This window comes from Bos grunniens, chromosome 15 (genome assembly GCF_055505025.1).
Source record: "Bos grunniens cultivar Pamir isolate PY7600 chromosome 15, Bosgru_T2T1.0, whole genome shotgun sequence".
Classification (NCBI taxonomy): Eukaryota; Metazoa; Chordata; class Mammalia; order Artiodactyla; family Bovidae; genus Bos; species Bos grunniens.
Window position 1 is genome coordinate 81,130,304 of NC_141179.1, and position 22,102 is coordinate 81,152,405.

The 22,102-nt window shown below is 40.0% G+C and overlaps 1 protein-coding gene across 1 annotated transcript; it reads left to right on the top strand.

Annotated features, from left to right (window-relative positions):
- The first annotated feature begins 12,549 nt into the window (after positions 1-12,549).
- On the top strand, positions 12,550-13,482 carry LOC147358750 (olfactory receptor 5AK3-like). The gene has a single exon (XM_086342141.1). It carries the CDS (start codon positions 12,550-12,552, stop codon positions 13,480-13,482), a length of 933 nt encoding a protein of 310 aa, XP_086198267.1.
- The last annotated feature ends 8,620 nt before the right edge of the window (positions 13,483-22,102 follow it).

Sequence of the window (22,102 nt, forward strand, 5' to 3'; positions counted from 1 at the left end):
CTAGACCTGACTTCCCCTTTCCCCAAAGTGTTAACTGGTAACTAAGATGAATTATTTCAGTGGCAAAACTTTCATGGAGCATTGACAATATCCAAGGCATTGTTTTAAATATTGATGTTAAAAGTGTTCCCAACTCTCCTGGTCAGCAGATCCTGCTACTCATTTCCACTCCTGATTTTCTGGAAGAAGATTCTTCTGGAGTCTGCAAATAATCAGAGATATAATTCCTGGTCTATTTTTCTGATGTATAGGCTTGGATTTGCCTTCCAAGACACTACAGACAAGAGTTATTTTTTTAGAAAGTCCCATTTATGTTAGAATATCCTTTTCTATGTGTGTGGCAAAGTGATATTGTGCTTTTGCTACAAATGGGGGATTTAATTTTAAAGGCTGTTGGATTAAGGACCATTCTCATGAGAATCTTAAACACTGGGGACTAAATTGAATGTACAGGTATTGAGCTTCCCAGTTGACACCACTTAAATTTTTTTTGCTCAGGTCTGTCCCTTAGGCACTTCACACTTCTTTACTCCAAGAATTTGGGGGCCATCTGTTCCAACATGTAGCTGATCTTGGATTTTGAAAACTGGGCTCTGTATCCTGGATTTTCCACTTACTCTAAATCTCAGTTTCTCCCCTTATGCAATGGAGCTAATGACACCAGACATCACTGCCTCGCTGTTGCTGAAAGGGCGAGTGTGGAATGCACATACATGTATACGCCTTTTGAACTGTGGAGGGTATTGCCATGAAAGGTTATCAGAATTATTCCTGTTAGAAGACATCTCCACATCTGGGTGCCCCTCTTTGTTCTTTCCCTGAGTCTGTTCTCACTGTCACCTACCTGAAGGACTCTTGGGGCCTTACACAGCCAGGATCCTCAACTTGAACTCTGTTCCCATCAGGAGAGAGATTCACATGCCTCAGTTTATTAACATGATTAACTCCCTGCCTCACTTTATTAATGCTGCCAAAATCTTGGCACTGCTGCTGAATAGAAATATGGAGACAGGGTTTTGGAGAAAAGACATAGAGTAACTTTCTTTCTTTGCCAGGCAAAGAAGGAACATAGAAGGCTAGCACCTCAAGAACTGTGCCTTCCTCTCAGGGAAGTAGGGAGAGGTTTTACAGTCAGGGCTCATGGTCTGGGGTAGGTGAAAAGGATCAGAGGGATGAAAGACTTGCATTTTTCCTTTTTTCTGCAAAATCTATGGTCAAAGCCAGCATCAGGTGGCTCAGTAACAGTCTAGTGCCTCTGAGGTTATCTGCCTGTGACTTTTTGGTTTTGAAACACAAGATGGCTACAAGGGAGTGTAGGGGGAGAAGACTGCCAGGTACAGAGTATAATTTATATGGAGTCAGAGAGTAATTAGCTTTGTGAAAGGCGTATCTACCTAAGTGTTTGTTAGTAGCAACAGCCAAAGAATAACACAGATTGTTTAACTCTTGCAGACCTGTTTGGCTGGTTTGTGCTTAAGGCCTTTTATTCATTTCTGTTTTTGCTGCAACATTAATCCTGCTGTGGTCTTTAGAAGAAAGCTCACAAGCATTACCCTATGATTCTAGACTCACTGAAGAGGGTGAAGCATGGTAAGTAATGCTGGTCACCACTCACAGGTTCAGTGTAGATTATTTGTTAAGTACAGAGAGGATTTGGCCAATCAAATTACAACTACTACAATGTCTGCCTACTTGGTAGATATTCAGGCAACAGCTTCACGCTCTCTTACTGAATTCCTTCCGTGACTCCTCATTCTTTCGGGATAAAATTCAAACTCATTTTAGAGAGCTCTTTTCATGTTCTTGAGCTCAACTGCTGAGTGATTCTACAGAATTCAAGTCCTTTCTCCTCCAGGCATTAGATTCCCTGGCAGGGACTCTGGCTGAACAATGAAAGGTTGTTATAAATTCATATTTTATTGCCTCCTCTTCTTATATTTGGTAATCTCCAGTATTAAATGACTGTATTCATCTCTTACCTAGGTAGATGGGCAAGGTGATAGGCTGTACGTCACACGAATTTTTAAAGCATGAACTCTCAGAGACATTCTGTCTGTGCCCAAAGCCTGGCTCTGTTACCCACTAACCTAGCAAATGTGGACAAGTTACTGAACCTCTTAGAGACTTTGGACTTTGGGGTTTGTGGGCTTAAGGATTCTATCATACATTAAATTATATAATCCATGTTTACTGAAGCACTCAAGATATTTGAATCTGTTACCTGAATAACTACCAAGTCAGCAGACACTGTAGTAGTTGTGATTTAATTGGCCAAATCCTCACTGTACTTAATAAATAATCTACATTGAACCTGAGAGTGGTGACCAGCAATACTTACCATGCTTCATCCTCATCAGCTGTCCCTCCCACATCTCCTTTGCTAGACATTAGAAGGCATTACCATTTTCAAGATTAAAAGACAAGTTGGTACTAAAACATATTCAACTTCAGCTTCTTCAGCATTACTGGTCGGGGCATAGACTTGGATTACCGTGATATTGAATGGTTTGCCTTGGAAACGAACAGAGATCATTCTGTCGTTTTGGGGACTGCATCCAAGTACTGCATTTCGGACTCTTTTGTTGACCATGATGGCTACTCCATTTCTTCTGAGGGATTCCTGCCCACAGTAGTAGATATAATGGTCATCTGAGTTAAATTCACCCATTCCAGTACATTTTAGTTCGCTGATTCCTAAAATGTCGACGTTCACTCTTGCCATCTCCTGTTTTACCACTTCCAATTTGCCTTGATTCATGGACCTAACATTCCAGGTTCCTATACAATATTGCTCTTTACGCTGGAAGCACTGGACCTTGCTTCCATCACCAGTCACATCCACAGCTGGGTGTTGTTTTTGCTTTGGCTCCATGTCTTCGTTCTTTCTGGAGTTTTGTCTCCACTGATCTCCAGTAGTATATTGGGCACCTACTGCCCTGGGGAGTTCCTCTTTCAGTGTCCTATATTTTTGGCTTTTCATACTGTTTATGGGGTTCTCAAGGCAGGAATACTGAATTGGTTTGCCATTCCCTTCTCCAGAGGACCACGTTTTGTCAGAACTCTCCACTGTGACCCGTCTGTCTTGAGTGGCCCCACACAGCATGGCTAACATGGCATTGCTAGTGTTAGCAAGGGAGTTGTATACTTTTTAATTAGTTATTACAAAAAATTAAAAGAATGTCTGGATCTTACTAGACCCATTCCTGTAATTTACATTTTCAGATAACAGGATTAGCCAGAAGGTTTTCAGGAAGGAGAAACTGTCCTCAAACAGGATACATTGTTGTTATATAATCCTTAATACAGAGTTTAAACTGAATTGTTTGTTGTGTAATTATCAGTTGGAGGCTTAAAGATAAAAACGTTTTATGTGACTAAGACTAAGGAAGGTAGGGGGAAAAAACGTTTGTCCTTTCCACCTCATTGAGAATTCCAGACCCCTCATTCCTTGGAGACCCCCCGACTTCTTATCAACCTGCCTAGGAATTGACTCTCTCAAGTTGAAAAGATATAGAGGGGAAAAAATAAATCAACAAATATATGATCAGCAGATTTTCAACAATAATACTTAACCAATCTCATAATGAAATTATTCTTTTCAAAAAAATTGTGTTGAAAACTACTCTGTGGTCTCCCCTCCATGTCTGCAGTTTCTAAATTAGTGGGTTCAACCAACTATGGATTAATAATAGTGATATTTTACCCATAGGGTTGCTCCCTGGAAGACCTCCCTAGCAAAACTATCATTATTTGACCTAACTGAAAGTTCATTCAATGTAAAGAGACTTTTCCCCCAAGTGCATTTGTTTAAAGAAATATGAAGTCATACTTTAACGCTGCAGCTGCTTACAGATGTAGCTAAGTGTTGAGCCAAACAATAGGAAAACCAAAAAGCCTAAAAACAAAAGCTAGAGAATGAAATTTTCACAAGGGTATGAAAAACTTCCAATATATTCCTGAGAATTACAAGACTGTGACCATCTTGTCTTGTAGGACTGTGAGCTGTCCCAGGGCTACATTCATTTTCAAGAAAGACTTAGGAAGAAAAACACCAATACAGTACACTAATGCATATATATGAAATTTAGAAAGATGGTAACGATAACCCTGTATGTGAGACAACAAAAGAGACACAAATGTATAGAACAGTCTTTTGGACTCTGTGGGAGAAGGAGAGGGTGGGATGATTTGGGAGAATGGCATTGAAATATGCATAATATCATGTATGAGGTGAATCGCCAGACCAAGTTCGATGCATGATACTGGATGCTTCGGGCTGGTGCACCGAGAAGACCCAGAGGGATGGTACAGGGAGGGAGGAGGGAGGGGGGTTCAGGATGGGGAACACGTGTATACCTGTGGTGGTCATGTTGATGTGTGACAAAGCAAATACAATACTGTAGAGTAATTAACCTCCACCTAAAATAAATAAATTTATATTTTAAAAAAAAGAAAGACTTAGGAAAATCTTAGACATGAACTCTAGCTAATCCTAAAGCCATACTCAAGCAGGAAGTCAAGGCTAAGATGACATTATAAACTACTTTTACTGAGGGTTGGTTGCATAACCCAACATACACTCAGAGCTGGTTGTAAGGACTGGGAGATTTTTCCAGGAATTTCAGTAAATCTTTATCCAATTACAAGCCGACCACTAAAGTAACGGAGCAGAGACACTGCAATGAGCATACATGAAAAGGAATATAATTTTTACAGGATTCATTCAGAAAAGTCATGAAACACAAACATTAACAACAACAAACAGCACCAGTAACAAATGCTAGAGAGAAAGAATAATCTGATTTCCAGGATTGTTATATGTCATCATTACAAAATAATTATCCTGTAATTATTTGTAGTAATAATAATCTCCTCAGAATGAGGAGAGAAGCACTGCTTGTGGAAGGTTAACCCTCCTCCAATTCCAGGAATAATGGAAAGCATTTTGCTGATGTTATGGCAAGAAGCGCCCCACTTGGGAATGGGTGCCATCTGGCCAAGAAGACGCTGCTCAGTGTCTGCACACTGGGCAGGGGTTACGTTATGCCAGTCTTCCCACAATTCAGTTCAGTTCAGTTCAGTTCAGTCGCTCAGTCGTGTCCAACTCTTTGCGATCCCATGAACCGCAGCACTCAAGGCCTCCCTGTCCATCACCAACTCCCGGAGTCCACCTGGGAGTTGGTGATGTCCGTTGAGTCAGTGATGGACTCATGTCCATGATGAAACTCATGTCCACTGAGTCAGTGATGCTATCCAACCATCTCATCCCCTGTCATCCCTACTCCTCCTGCCCTCAATCTTTCCCAGCATCAGGGTCTTTTCCAATGAGTCAGCTCTTCACATCACGTGGCCAAAGTACTGGAGTTTCAGCTTTAGCATCAGTCCTTCCAATAAATATTCAGGACTAATTTCCTTTAGGATGGACTGATTGGATCTCCTTGCAGTCCAAGGGACCCTCAAGAGTCTTCTCCAACACCACAGTTCTAAAGCATCAATTCTTCGGCACTCAGCTTTCTTTATAGCCCAACTCTCACATCCATACGTGACTACTGGAAAACCATAGCCTTGACTAGACAGACCTTGGTTGACAAAGTAATCTCTGAAAAATTATTGCAGTTGCTTTTCTGACCAGGGAAGAGAGGGAGGGGACAGGATTCCTCACTTGGTAAAACAGAACTGAGACACAGGGATGAGACCCACCACTAAGCAGCCCCAAGAAATACAATTGGGGTTTGATAAAAAGGCAGAACATTTCAGCTTCCCTGGGCACCCAAGTTTTAATCAGAGCCCATGAGCAGTTTCTAGGACTGTGAGGCTCTTGCCCACACAGGCTGTGTCTGCCCTGCGAGATTCTCACTGGACCTCCCAGAGTTGGCGCAATAATCCCCCATCTCCTGGACCACTTGGCAGTTCTTCCTACCCACTGGGCAGTCTAAACTCCTCTCTGTCCAAAAAGCACACCCATCTGATTCCCACCTCCAAGTCCCCTTAAGTTGTCCCATTTGCTTTCCCACCCTTCCCACGTGCTCCGCACACACCTCACTCTTACAGGAAATCCTCCTGGATTGCCCCCTGCTCTTCCAGTTGGTGATGGACAGGGAGGCCTGGTGTGCTGTGGTTCATGGGCTCACAAAGAGCTGGACACGACTGAGAGACTGAATTGAACTGACTTCCTGTTCACAGTATTTGCCACTCAATGTTGGTCTTGAAAGTTAGTTTCATTTCCATGGCCTCAAACTGTAAATTGTCTGAAGGCAAGGGTTTAAAGACTAGCTAATGAGCGTTAAGAGCTTTGCAAGCTTGATTTTATTTAAACCTTCACAACCCTTCTGAAGTAGGCACTTTCATTGTCCTCATTTTACAAGTGAGGAAGTTAAGACTCAGGACATAAATAACACACCCAAGATCACAGAGCTAGTGGCAGAATCAGACAAAGACCCATTGGAAAAGACCCTGATGCTGGGAAAGATTGAAGGCAAAAGGAGAAGAGGGCAACAGAGGATGAGATGGTTGGATGGCATCACCGATTCAGAGGACATGGACTTCAGTGAGTTCTGGGAGATGGTGAGGGACAGGGAGGCCTGGCATGTGGCACTCTATGGGGTCACAAAGAGTCAGACATGACTCCGCAAGTGAACAACAGTATTAAATAGTTAATATTGAGAAATAAATATTTGAAGATTTTACAAGGAAGAGTTCTTGACTCCAAACATCATTGTAAAATCAAAAATTTTTAACAGGGCAACATATATAAACAGATAACTCACAGAAAAGGAGATACTAATCTCTCTTGGACATTGAAAAAGTTGCTCAGTCTGGTTTGTAGTGGAAAACTGCAAACAAAACTAAATTCTACTGTTCTCTACGTATCGCAGTGACAAAGTTTAATAACATTTCTTAGTATTTTGTTAGAGAAGATATACAGAAATAGTCACTTTAGATTTGCTAGATGTGATTTAAATGGACAGAACCTTGTTCTGAAGGACACTTGGGCAATACCTATCAACATTTATAGTGTTCGTGCCCTTTGACTTGGAGGTTCTTCTCCTAAATATCTTTCAATCCTAGAGATATAGTTCACACTTATGCACACTAATATATGTATTGTATGTTTTTTAGAGAAGATTGGAAACCATCTAAATATCTACTAATAGGGAAGAGAGTTTGGTTAAACATATTAAGCAATGCAGCTGTCCCATGAAATACTATACAACAGGGTAAGAGTGAGATTTCCCTTTCCATATAGATCACCCAGAAATATTATGTGAACTGCAGGCCACTGAAAAATGTGAGTGATACACTGTCATTTGTACAGCTGAGGAATAAAGAATATAATATTGATATGTTTGCAAACGCAATGCAAGGCTAATCTGGAACAATAAAGAAGTAGGGACAGTGATGTTCTCCAGGGAGGGAAACTAGAGATTGGGAATCAAGGGATAGAGGGGAGTGGTGTCTTATGCTATGCACTTTGGTACATCTGCATTTTTAACCATGTGGATGGCTTATTATACACCTCACCACCACCACCACCACCACCACCCCAAAAAAAGGAAGGCAAGGAGACAGGTGGGAGAAAGGAAGAAAGGAAAGGAAACAAGGGAGGGGGGAGAAGGAAGACAAGGAGGAAGGGAAAACCAGTGAGGGAAAAAGGAAGGGAGATATGATAATTTGTCAACAATGGGGCTTCCCTCGTAAGTCAGTGGGTAAAGAATCTGCCTACAGTGCAGGAGACCCAGGTTCGATCCCTGGGTTGGGAAGATCCCCTGGAGAAGGAAATGACAACCCACTCCATTATCCTTGCCTGGAAAATCCCATGGAGAGAAGAGCCTGGTGGACTGCAGTCCATGGGGTCGCAAAGAGCCAGGCACGACTGAGCAACTAACACTCAGGGCTCTTAACAAAGAAACCAAATCCCAAAAGGCAGTAACACAAAATCATATTTTCTCCCCTCGGGAAATATGAACTTTTATCCATCAGAGAATAACTAATGAATGTTGTTGTTGTTTTTTCAATTCTGTCACAGCTCTGGAAGCTCAAGTTCTCAAGGGACCCAGTAGAGATCCCTCAGGCCCCAGCTATAAGCTCCCAGATTGAAGGAAACCACATGGAGAGACGTGGTGAGCAGTCAGTCTCCACCAGTTGCAGAAAGAGAATGTGGAAGCAGCATCGGTGTAAGTAAAACAAAGTAATCCCATTTTCAACATCAGCCATGTATCACCCTAGTGTGTGCAGAAAGTGGCAGAATTAAAGGGGCCAGAACTTCACTGTGCTCTACCCCAGGACCGGGAGGACTTCCCTCACTTCCACCGATGTAATGGAAGTGGACTGGAGGAACTCAGTTGGACTGAGCATCGCCAGGGAAAGCATACAAGTGAACAAATAATTGAATGATACATATATATTCTTCCGGAGCTGGGAAAAATGTATATTCTCTTTTAGGTGGAGTGTTTGGTAAATATCTATTACATTCAGTTGGTTAATTGGGGTCATTATTGAGTTTTTCTGTATCCTTGTTGCTTTCTGACTAGTTTTATCAAGCATTGGGAGAAAAATGTTGAAGTACCCAACTATAATTATGTGCCTGTCTATTTCTCCCTCCGTTTCTACCAGTTTTCACATCATATATATGGTAGCTCTCTTGTTTGGAGCCCATACCCTTAGGATGGCTTCCTTGGTGGCTTGTGGTGTACAGAATCCACCCACAATGCAGGAGGCAAAGGTTCAACCCCAGGGTCTGGAATATCTCCTGGAAAATAAAGTGGCAATATTCAGTCCAGTATTCTTGCCTCAGAAATCTCATGAACAGAGGAGTCTGGTAGTCTATAGTCCATGGGGTTGCAAAAGAGTTGGACATGTCTTAGCAACTAAAGAACAACAAAACCCTTAGGATTGCTATTTCGTCTTGGTAGGTTACCATTTATCATTACATGATGTCTCTCACTGTCCTTGGTAGCTTTCTAAGCCACAAAGTCTCCTTTATCTGCTATTAACACATGAAGATTAGCCAGTCTGTCATTTGTCTGATGTTTGCACAAGTATACAATTTTTCTTTTCCTTAAAACATACATATGTCATTTCATTTGAAGTAGGTTTGGGGACACAGCATTTAATTGTGTTATGCATTTCCATCCACCCTGACAAATTATTTCTTTAACTTCATGTTTAAATAGTAAACCTTGTAACAACAAAAAAGAAAGCAAAGAGCACAAATATGGTTAAATACAATTTACTTTACATTGAGGTTTCTAAATTATGTTTGACAATAGAAGCAAAAAGTTTAACACTGACTAATATTGTTCTCAGTGTACTCCACATTTCGCTCAAACTGGTAAAATGTAACTGCAGCTGTGTGTACATACAATAGAACCTCTAGAGTGGCCACTAAAAAAGTTATGCAGTGATATGTGATTAAAAAAAAAAAAAACTATAGATAAGTCAAAATAGAATTCTCAAAAAAGCTCAAGTGGCCCAGAGATATGGAAATTAACAAAACCAGAAATGAAAAAAACAGAAAATGAAATATAAAATGCCAGACTTCAGCATTAGCTAATCAGTAAACCCATAACATGTAAACAGTCACTTTATTTATAAAACAACGTTATGAATTTCCCCTTTTAAAATGAAAGCAAAGTGCTGAGTTTACAAGTTTAAGTGAGATTTTCTCTCATTCGATGCAACAACCATGGATAAATTAAAGAGTTTTGTTTCCTAACTGAAACTTATATTTTCAGTGCTTGCTGTGTATTCTTCCTGACCTTTTTTTCCCTGAAGAAATAAAGAGAATGAAAGCATGAGAGAAAGTTTGATTTTTAAAAGGTTATAAACTCTACCTATTACTCTACATTTTACTTTTCTCACTTGATAATATAAAGGGACACTTTTTTATGAGTGTATATTTATCTCACCCTTAGGACTGAGTACTGATCCATCATATGAATCTGATGTGAGCTAGTTAACCTGATTTCCAAATTTTCGCTCTTGTAAATGATGGTTCAGTGGAGATCATTAACTTCTAAGTAGTTCTGGGATTACCCTTGTTGCAGAGGAACTGAGGCTGAAGGGGGATATATCCTTTTTCTCTATTAATTGGTAGGATAAAAATTCAAGTTCAAATCTGTCAGTTTCCTTCCCACAGCCCAAAGCTGAACATAAACGAATCCTCAGAAGCACTGAGATCCAGCAGAGGTTAAGCACATCCAATTGCTCAAACAGTTGGCCTTTCTTCATAGCAATCATTTGATTAGCAAAGACCTTCATCATAAATGAAGCAAAAAATTTCATGCTGAGACAACTCAAACTTAGCATACACATTCTATAAAATCTCTTGCTTTGTCAGCACATGTGTGCCCTCGGACAATTCATTTCCGAGTGTTAGACAAGAGCCCAGTTTCAGGCCCTGGAAGAGGTCTGCCTTCCTGCAACAAATGGCGACTCTGGCGGGGACTCTTTTTCGCTGAGACTGACATCCTGACCACTCGGGGTACTCAGGGGCCAGCTTGCCTGCCAATGGACCAGACCCAGTGGCCGCAACTGGGACCCTTTTGTCCCTGGTCTCCTCCTGACACAGACAACTGGCCAGAGTGCCCCGACGGGTAAGGAACAAGAGACTTTATTGACTTATCTCTCCTTCCCTCTCTCTTTCCTCTCCTTAACCCTTCCTATCCTTCCCCATTTTTCTAGTCCCACAGTCCTGGACGCAGGAATCTGGTCGACGGGCCCTCAGGCTGAGCTGAGGATTAGAGACTGATCACCTCTTGGCAGAGAACTCAAATTCTGGTTCTGGTCTGGTCTGATTTCTGGTAGGGCCGAGTTCCAGTCCTCCGTTCTCTGGAGGCACAGGGGAAAGTCCCATAACGCCTGGATATCTGTAGGTGGCCGGAGACATATGTAAGGCCACCCCTTTCGCCCCCCTCTCCCGCCTCCTCCCCCTTCTTCTTTCAACCTGGCTTCCTTTCCTCCCTTTGAAATCTTTGATGTTAGTACTTGGATCTGAAGTTCTGTGTCTGTAGGAGAGACTATATTCTTGTTTTTAAGGGCTTCCCTGTTGGCGCAGAGGTTAAAGCATCTGCCTGCAATGTGGGAGACCTGGGTTCAATCCCTGGGTCAGGAAGATCCCCTGGAGAAGGAAATGGCAACTCACTCCAGTATTCTTGCCTGGAGAACCCCATGGACAGAGGAGCTTGGTGGTCTACAGTCCACGGGTCGCAAAGAGTCGGACACGACTGAGCGACTTCACTTTCACTTTCTGTGTCAGATGAGAATGGTGGGACTTCGACTAGTTTCATTAGCTCTTGAAAAAGTGTCTTACTAATGTCATATCTATACTTCACTTGAATTCAGAGTGATGAAAGTCAAGTTGGTATAGTAAATGAAATAGTAATTATCCTATCAAGATTCTAGATTAAGTGGACCCTTGCTCTATTCTAGCTTCCTCTAATAGATACTTGTATCTATGGTTGGATGCTTCTTTAAAAGGGCTGCATTTCATCTATTTCACACCAGATTAACCTGAGGGAGGAGCTTGCACTAACTTATCTATTCTCCGCCTACTCTAAACAGTGAATTGAAGAGAATAGTTTCTTGTCCTTACAACAAAGTTATCCCACTGAGCTGACTTCTCAAAAGATTTCAGCAAACATACATGGGAGCTTCAGAGGAGCTCATGTCAGTAAGAGGCTTAGTCTGTAACATTCCTAACACTAAAGAAAGTGAAGTTGCTCAGTCGTGTCTGACTCTTTGCGACCCCATGGACTGTAGCCTGCCAGGCTCCTCCATCCATGGAGTGGATTGCCATTTCCTTCTCCAGGAGATCTTCCCGACCCCAGGATTGAACCCAGGTCTCCCTCATTGTAGGCAGATGCTTTACCATCTGAGCCACCATGGAAGCCCCTAACACTAAACACATCCTTACTAGCCACCTCAAGTATGGAGGTATATAGATGACTTAGAGTTATTTACATGAGACTCCTTTACCCTGATATATATATGAAATGAGAGGACTGTCTGGCTTGTGAAGAATATCATATATAGGGAAGTGCATGGTAAGAATAGTGGTACAGATTTTCTGAGCCTCAAACATACATGCTCATGAATAAATCTCAAAAATTTCTTTGTCTAATTAAGATTCTACTAATTTTGAGATCTAAAACTAGGTTTAAATGATAAATGGCTGAGGAAAACTATAGGTTGCTTAAATGTATGTAATTATGTTTGACTATTGCTTTACGAAACTTTAGATATCTGAAATGTATGTTAATCTATGTTTCCTAGAATCACAGATTTTAGAAGTGAAACTTCGTCTGTGAAAACTTCTTTGTTTCAAAACTGAATCCAAGGCTTACATGTTACTTTTATGTGGTGGTTTCTTATCAAGAAAATAGAAAGAAATATTTGGAAAGAAATAAACCTTGTTATGAGTGATTGCCATAAAAATCTATTTTTTACAAAGTGACATGAAGAGTTAAGACCTTTTACTACTCAACAAATCACAAAGATTTCTTGTCTGTTCTTGGTCCTCATCTTGGTCCTTTCTAGACTTTTTTACTCATGACAGAAGGAAATAGCACTGAAGTGACTGAATTCTTTCTACTGGGATTTGGTGCACAATATAAGTATCAGTATTTCCTCTTCACTGGATTTCTGGTCATCTATGTGACCTCCATGGTGGGTAATATTGGAATGATCCTACTCATCAAGACAGATTCCAGACTCCAAACACCAATGTACTTTTTCCTACAACATTTAGCTTTTGTAGATATCTGTTATACTTCTGCTATCACTCCCAAGATGCTGCAAAACTTCACAGTAGGAAGCAAATTAATATCATTCAAGGGCTGTGTCATGCAGTTATTGATTTATGCAACATTTGCGACCAGTGACTGTTACCTCCTTGCTACTATGGCGGTGGACCGTTATGTGGCCATCTGTAACCCGCTTCACTATCCCACAGTCATGTCCCAAAGAGTCTGCATCCCATTGGTAGCTGGTTCATACATCATGGGCTTCATAAATGCATCTGTGCACACAGGTTTTACATTTTCACTGGTCTTTTGCAAGGGTAATACTATCAATCACTTTTTCTGCGATGTCCCTCCAATTCTTGCCCTTTCATGCTCCAACATTGACATCAACATCATGCTACTTGCTGTCTTTGTGGGATTTAACTTAATATTTACCGAGTTGGTTATCATCTTTTCCTATGGAAATATCATCACTACCATCCTAAAGATGTCCTCTACTACAGGGAGGAAAAAAGCCTTCTCCACCTGTGCCTCCCACCTGGCTGCAGTCACCATTTTCTATGGAACCCTCTCTTACATGTACTTACAACCTCATTCTAATAATTCCCAGGAGAATATGAAAGTGGCCTCCATGTTTTATGGCATTGTGATTCCCATGTTAAACCCCCTCATCTACAGTTTGAGAAATAAGGACGTTAAAGAATCTCTAAAAGTCATATGGAAAAAAAAATTCTTCTAGGTTGGACCAAATTGTAAAATTCAGCACATCAAGTCATCCAGTAGAGATGTTTAAACACTATTTGGTATTTTGAAATAGAGAAAATGCTCACATCTTAAACTAATGCTTCTTTCTTCAACAGATAATTTCTTTGAGTGAAAGTAATATAGTAACTGGAGAAGGAAATGGCCACCCATTCCATTATTCTTGCTTGGAGAATTCCATGGACAGAGGAGCTTGGCAGGCTACATACAGTCCATGGGGTCACAAAGAGTTGACCATGACTGAGCGACTGAGCGCACAACATAGTAACATCTCATCTCATCTCTACTTTTCCCTTGGACTTAGTTTGAGAAACATGTTCCACACTACCCATGAAAAGGGACTGTATTGAGATTATTTAACATATAAGTATGTATAGACATCACAAAGTATATAGTTATTTCAAATATATTGCAAATATATTCTTAAAGATTAGAAAACCCCAATTTTGTATATAATCAATATTAAAATTGAGGTTCATGGTTTTCAATTCATTTAAACAAGTTCCCTAAATTGTCTACAAAGAGGATCCTCATATGTTTGGTTTCAATTATTGCATAAACCTGAAATGTAAAATAAATGTACTGCTTTATAAAGGAACATGATAAATGCCCACCAAACCAAACAAAAGAGGAAGAGAGAGGGAGTACACCTGAAAAAGAATTCAGAATAAGAATAGTAAAAATGATTGGAAAATCTTGAAAACAAAATGGATTACAGATAAATAAACTGGAGACAAGGATTGAGAAGATGCAAGAAAGGTTTAACAAGGACCCAGAATAAATAAAAAAGAGTTGATATATAATGAATAATGCAATAACTAAGATCAAAAGCACTCTGGAGGGAACCAACAGTAGAATAACAGAGGCAGAAGACAGGATAAGTGAGGTGGAAGATAGAATGGTAGAAATAAATGAAGCAGAGAGGGAAAAAGGAAAAAGAATTAAAATAAATGAGGACAACCTCAGAGACCTCTGGGACAATGTTAAACGCCCCAACATTCAAATCACAGGAGTCCCAGAAGAAGAAGACAAAAAGAAAGGCCATGAGAAAATCCTTGAGGAGATAATAGTTGAAAACTTCCCTAAAATGGGGAAGGAAATAGACACCCAAGTCCAAGAAAACTAGAGAGTCCCAAATAGAATAAACCCAAGGCAAGGGAGGAGCCAAGATGGCGGAGGAGTAGGACGGGGAGAACACTTTCTCCCCCACAAATTCATCAAAAGAACATTTAAACGACAGGTGAATTCCACAAAACAACTTCTAAATGCCGGCAGAGGCCATCAGGCACCCAGAAAAGCAACCCAAGTCTTCGAAAGGAGGTAGGAAAAAATATAAAAGACAAAAAAAGAGACAAAAGAGGGAGGGACAGAGTTCCATCCCAGGAAGGGAGTCTTAAAAAGAAAGAAGTTTCCAAACACCAGGAAACCTTCTCACTGCTGAATCTGTGCCGAGCCTTGGAAGCACAGAGGGCAACATAACAGGGAGGAAAAATAAATAAACAATTAAAAACCGCAGATTACGAGCCCTGTGGTAACTCCCCCAGCAGAGAAGCAGTGTAGACGCCTGCACACGCCACTAGCAAGCAGGGGCTGGGCAGGGAGGCGCAGCGTGGGCTGCATCGCTTAGAGTAAGGATCTGGCCTGAATACCCAGAGTGCTATCTGAGCGAAATAATTTGGGCTAGCAAACCAGACTGTGGGATGTCTACCATGCGAAAGCCAGCCCTAACCTAAGACACCGCCAGGCCCGCGCACGGAACAGAGGACTGAACAGAGATAGCCGGCTAGAGACCATCCCCCTCCGGTGACAGGCAGCCAGAGCTGGAAGGGGGCAATTGCAGCCCCAGAGAGACATTATCTATAAAACTGTAAGCAGGCTTCTTTGCTAACTAAAACTTCTTGGGTGACTGGACGGTCAACACCTGCCTGAGAAGGTGCGCCAGTCGTACACCTAGATAACTGAGCGGCAGGGAGGTGATAAGTCGCAGCAGTCACGCTCACCAAACACCTCATCACCTGAGATGCTTGGACCTGGGAAGGGCACAAAACGCAGGCCCAACCAAGTCTGTGCCCCTGAGGACTACCCAAGTGCCTGAACCTGAGAGGCTTGGACCTGGGAGGTACAAGCAGCCCAGGGCCGGACACAGATGGTTCCTGGCGGAGCAGCCTAGAGCCTGAGCAGTGTGGGCAGGGAGGCTACATGCGCCGTGAGCAGGGGCAGGCCCAGTGTGGCTGAGGCACTGTGAGCACATGCCAGTGTTATTTGCTTGCATCGTCCCTCCCTCTCCACAGCATGACTGAACAAGTGAGCCTAAAAAAACAAAAAGTGTCCTCCACCGTCCCCTTTGTGTCAGGGTGGAAACCAGACACTGAAGAGACCAGCAAACAGAAGAATCTATAACAGAGGGAACCGCCTTGGAAGCTACAGGCAATAGATTAAAACCCTGTGGTTAATACCGACTACATAGGAAGGGGCCTATAGATCTTGAGAAATATAAGTCAGACGAAGGAACTAGCCAAAAATGAACTGAACCCACAATACCCACAACAAAACTAGAGAAAGTCCTAGATATATTTTTACTATTTTTATGATCATTCTTTCTTTCTGTCTTTCTTTTAAATTTTTTAAAGAATTTTAAGTCCTCTATTATTCCTTTAATTTTCAATTTTATAACCTACTATTACTTAGCAAAAAAAAAAAGACCCTATTTTTTTTAAAGCAAACTTCATATATATATTTTTTATAATTTTTTTGACTTTTTTTCTTCTTTTCTTTAACATTGCATTTTTGAAATTCCAAACTCTACTCTAGATATTTAATTTTAACTTTTTGGTATTTGTTATCAATTTTGTACCTATATTTTTTTTTTATATAATTTTTGTGAGGTTTTTTTTTTTTTCTCTTTCTTTCTCTTCTTTTTTTTAACATTGTATTTTTGAAATTCCAAACTCTACTCTAGATTTTTAACTTTTGCTTTTTGGTATTTGTTATCAATTTTGTACCTATATTTTCTTTATAATTTTTGCGACTTTGTTTGTTTTTGTTTGTTTGTTTTTTCTCTCTTTCTTTTCCTTCTTCTTTTCTTTAACATTGTATTTTTGAAATTCCAAACTCTACTCTAGATTTTTAATTTCTGCTTTTATGTATTTGTTACCAATTCTGTACCTTTAAGAATCCAGTCTTCAGTACTCATTTTTCACTAGGGAGTGAGATTACTGGCTTGACTGCTCTCTCTCCCTTGGACTCTCCTTTTTCTCCACCAGGTCGCCTGTGTCTCCTCCCTAAACCCTCTCTACTCTACCCAACTCTGTGAATTTCTGTGTGTTCCAGATGGTGGAGAACACTTAGGGAACTGATTACTGGCTAGATCTGTCTCCCTCCTTTTCATTCCCCCCTTTTATCCTCCTGGCCACCTCTGTCTCCTTCCTCCTTCTTCTCTTCTCTGTATAACTCTGTGAACATCTCTGAGTGGTCCAGTTGTGGAGTGCACATAAGGAAGTGAGTACTGGCTAGCCCATTCTCTCCTCTATTGATTCCACCTTATCTCATTCGGGTCACCTCTAACTCCCTCCTCCCTCTTCTCTTCTCCATGTAATGCTGTGAACCTCCCTGGGTGACCCTCACGGTGGAGAAACTTTTCATCTTTAGCGTAGATGTTTTATCAATGGTGCTGTATAGAAGGAGAAGTTTTGAAACGACTGTAAAAATAGGACCGATAACTGGAAGCAGGAGGCTTAAGTCCAAACCCTGACTCCCGGAAACATTAATTGACAGGAGCTCATCAAACACCTCCATACCTACACTGAAACCAAGCACCACACAAGGGCCAACAAGTTCCAGGGCAAGACATACCAAGCAAATTCTCCAGCAACACAAGAACACAGCCGTGAGCTCCAAGATACAGGCTGCCCAAAGTCACCCCAAAACCATAGACATCTCATACCTCATTACTGGACACTTCATTGCACTCCAGAGAGAAGAAATACAGCTCCACCCACCAGAACACCAACACAAGCTTCCCTAACCAAGAAACCTTGACAAGCCACCTGTACAAACCCACACACAGTGAGGAAATGCCAAAATAAAAAGAACTCCACAAACTGCCAGAATACAGAAAGGACACCCCAAACTCAGCAATTTAAACGAGATGAAGAGACAGAGGAATACCCAGCAGGTAAAGGAACAGGATAAATGCCAACCAAACCAAACAAAAGAGGAAGAGATAGGGAATCTATCTGATAAAGAATTCTGAATAATGATAGTGAAATTGATCCAAAATCTTGAAATCAAAATGGAATCACAGGTAAATAGCCTGGAGACAAGGATTGAGAAGATGCAAGAAAGGTTTAACAAGGACCTAGAAGAAATAAAAAAGAGTCTATATATAATGAATAATGCAATAAATGAAATAAAAAACGCTCTGGAGGCAACAAATAGTAGAATAACAGAGGCAGAAGATAGGATTAGTGAATTAGAAGATAGAATGGTAGAAATAAATGAATCAGAGAGGAAAAAAGAAAAACCAATTAAAAGAAATGAGGACAATCTCAGAGACCTCCAGGACAATATTAAACACTACAACATTCAAATCATAGGGGTCCCAGAAGAAGAAGACAAAAAGAAAGACCATGAGAAAATACTTGAGGAGATAATAGTTGAAAACTTCCCTAAAATGGGGAAGGAAATAATCACTCAAGTCCAAGAAACCCAGAGAGTCCCAAACAGAATAAACCCAAGGCCAAACACCCCAAGACACATATTAATCAAATTAACAAAGATCAAACACAAAGAACAAATATTAAAAGCAGCAAGGGAAAAACAACAAATAACACACAAGGGAATTCCCATAAGGATAACAGCTGATCTTTCAATAGAAACTCTCCAAGGCAGGAGGGAATGGCAAGACATACTTAAAGTGATGAAAGGAAATAACCTACAGCCCAGATTATTGTACCCAGCAAGGATCTCATTCAAATATGAAGGAGAAATCAAAAGCTTCTCAGACAAGCAAAAGCTGAGAGAATTCTGCACCACCAAACCAGCTCTCCAACAAATACTAAAGGATATTCTCTAGACAGGAAACACAAAAACGGTGTATAAATTCAAAACCAAAACAATAAAGTAAATGGCAACGGGATCATACTTATCAGTAATTACCTTAAACATAAATGGGTTGAATGCCCCAACCAAAAGACAAAGACTGGCTGAATGGATACAAAAACAAGACCCCTACATATGTTGTCTACAAGAGACCCACCTCAAGACAGGGGACACATACAGACTGAAAATGAAGGGCTGGAAAAAGATTTTCCATGCAAATAGGGACCAAAAGAAAGCAGGAGTAGCAATACTCATATCAGATAAAATAGACTTTAAAACAAAGGCTGTGAAAAGAGACAAAGACGGTCACTACATAATGATCAAAGGATCAATCCAAGAAGAAGATATAACAATTATAAATATATGTAAGACAAATGCTAACAAGTATGAAAGGAGAAATTAACCATAACACAATAATAGTGGGAGACTTTAATACCCACTCACATCTATGGATAGATCAACTAAACAGAAAATTAACAAGGAAACACAAACGTTAAATGATACAATAGACCAGTTAGACCTAATTGATATCTATAGGACATTTCATCCCAAAACAATGAATTTCACCTTTTTCTCAAGCGCACATGGAACCTTCTCCAGGATAGATCACATCCTGGGCCATAAATGTAGCCTTGGGAAATTCAAAAAAATAGAAATCATTCCAAGCATCTTCTCTGACCACAATGCAGTAAGATTAGATCTCAATTACAGAAGAAAAACTATTAAAAATTCCAACATATGGAAGCTGAACAACACACTGCTGAATAACCAACAAATCATAGAAGAAATCAAAAAAGAAATCAAAATTTGCATAGAAACGAATGAAAATGAAAACGCAACAACCCAAAACCTGTGGGACACTGTAAAAGCAGTCCTAAGGGGAAAGTTCATAGCAATACAGGCACACCTCAAGAAACAAGAAAAAAGTCAAATAAATAACCTAACTCTACACCTAAAGCAACTAGAAAAGGAAGAAATGAAGAACCCCAGGGTTAGTAGAAGGAAAGAAGCCTTAAAAATTAGGGCAGAAATAAATGCAAAAGAAACAAAAGAGACCATAGCAAAAATCAACAAAGCCAAAAGCTTGTTCTTTGAAAGGATAAATAAAACTGACAAACCATTAGCCAGACTCATCAAGAAACAAAGGGAGAAAAATCAAATCAATAAAATTAGCAATGAAAATGGAGAGATCACAACAGACAGCACAGAAATACAAAGGATCATCAGAGACTACTACCAACAATTTATGCCAATAAAATGGACAACGTGGAAGAAATGAACAAATTCTTAGAAAAGTACAACTTTCCAAAACTGGACCAGGAAGAAATAAAAAATCTTAACAGACCAATCACAAGCACAGAAATTGAAACTGTAATCAAAACTCTTCCAGCAAACAAAAGCCCAGGTCCAGACAGCTTCACAGTTGAATTCTACCAAAAATTTAGAGAAGAGCTAACACCTATCCTACTCAAACTCTTCCAGAAAATTGCAGAGGAAGGTAAACTTCCAAACTCATTCTATGAGGCCACCATCACCCTAATACTAAAACCTGACAAAAATGCCACAAAAAAAGAAAACTACAGGCCAATATCACTGATGAACATAGATGCAAAAATCCTTAACAAAATTCTAGCAATCAGAATCCAAAAACACATTAAAAAGATCATACACCATGGCCAAGTGGGCTTTATCCCAAGGATGCAAGGATTCTTCAATATCCGCAAATCAATCAGTGAAATACACCGCATTAACAAATTGAAAAATAAAAACCATATGATTATCTCAATAGATGCAGAGAAAGCCTTTGACAAAACTCAACATCCATTTATGATAAAAACTCTCCAGAAAGCAGGAATAGAAGGAACATACCTCAACATAATAAAAGCTATATATGACAAACCCACAGCAAACATTATCCTCAATGGTGAAAAATTGAAAGCATTTCCTCTAAAGTCAGGAACAAGACAAGGGTGCCCACTTTCACCATTACCATTCAACATAGTTTTGGAAGTTTTGGCCACAGCAATCAGAGCAGAAAAAGGAATAAAAGGAATCCACATTGGAAAAGAAAAGTAAAACTCTCATTGTTTGCAGATGACATGATCCTCTACATAGAAAACCCTAAAGACTCCACCAGAAAATTACTAGAACTAGTCAATGAATACAGTAAAGTTGCAGGATATAAAATCAACACACAGAAATCCCTTGCATTCCTATACACTAATAATGAGAAAATAGAAAGAGAAATTAAGGAAACAATTCCATTCACCATTGCAACGGAAAGAATAAAATACTTAGGAATATATCTACCTAAAGAAACTAAAGACCTATTTATAGAAAACTATAAAACACTGGTGAAAGAAATCAAAGAGGACACTAATAGATGGAGAAATATACCATGTTCATGGATTGGAAGAATCAATATAGTGAAAATGAGTATACTACCCAAAGCAATTTATAGATTCAATGTAATCCCTATCAAGCTACCTACGGTATTCTTCACAGACCTAGAACAAATAATTTCACAATTGGTATGGAAATACAAAAAACCTCGAATAGCCAAAGCAATCTTGAGAAAGAAGAATGGAACTGGAGAAATCAACCTACCTGACTTCAGGCTCTACTACAAAGCCACAGTCATCAAGACAGTATGGTACTGGCACAAAGACAGAAATATAGATCAATGGAACAAAATAGAAAGCCCAGAGATAAATCCACACACATACGGACACCTTATCTTTGACAAAGGAGGCAAGAATATACAATGGATTAAAGACAATCTCTTTAACAAGTGGTGCTGGGAAATCTGGTCAACCACTTGTAAAAGAATGAAACTAGAACACTTTCTAACACCATACACAAAAATAAACTCAAAATGGATTAAAGATCTCAACGTTAAGACCAGAAACTATAAAACTCCTAGAGGAGAACATAGGCAAAACACTCTCTGACATACATCACAGCAGGATCCTCTATGACCCACCTCCCAGAATATTGGAAATAAAAGCAAAAATAAACAAATGGGACCTAATTAACCTTAAAAGCTTCTGCACATCAAAGGAAACTATTAGCAAGGTGAAAAGACAGCCTTCAGAATGGGAGAAAATAATAGCAAATGAAGCAACTGACAAACAACTAATCTCAAAAATATACAAGCAACTCCTACAGCTCAACTCCAGAAAAATAAATGACCCAATCAAAAAATGGGCCAAAGAACTAAATAGACATTTCTCCAAAGAAGACATACAGATGGCTAACAAACACATGAAAAGATGCTCAACATCACTCATTATCAGAGAAATGCAAATCAAAACCACTATGAGGTACCATTTCACACCAGTCAGAATGGCTGTGATACAAAAGTCTACAAGCAATAAATGCTGGAGAGGGTGTGGAGAAAAGGGAACCCTCTTACACTGTTGGTGGGAATGCAAACTAATACAGCCACTATGGAGAACAGCGTGGAGATTCCTTAAAAAACTGGAAATAGAACTGCC

Coding starts and splice junctions, on each gene's coding strand:
- LOC147358750 (XM_086342141.1), top strand. CDS start 12,550: ATGACAGAAGGAAATAGCACTGAAGTGACTGAATTCTTTCTACTGGGA.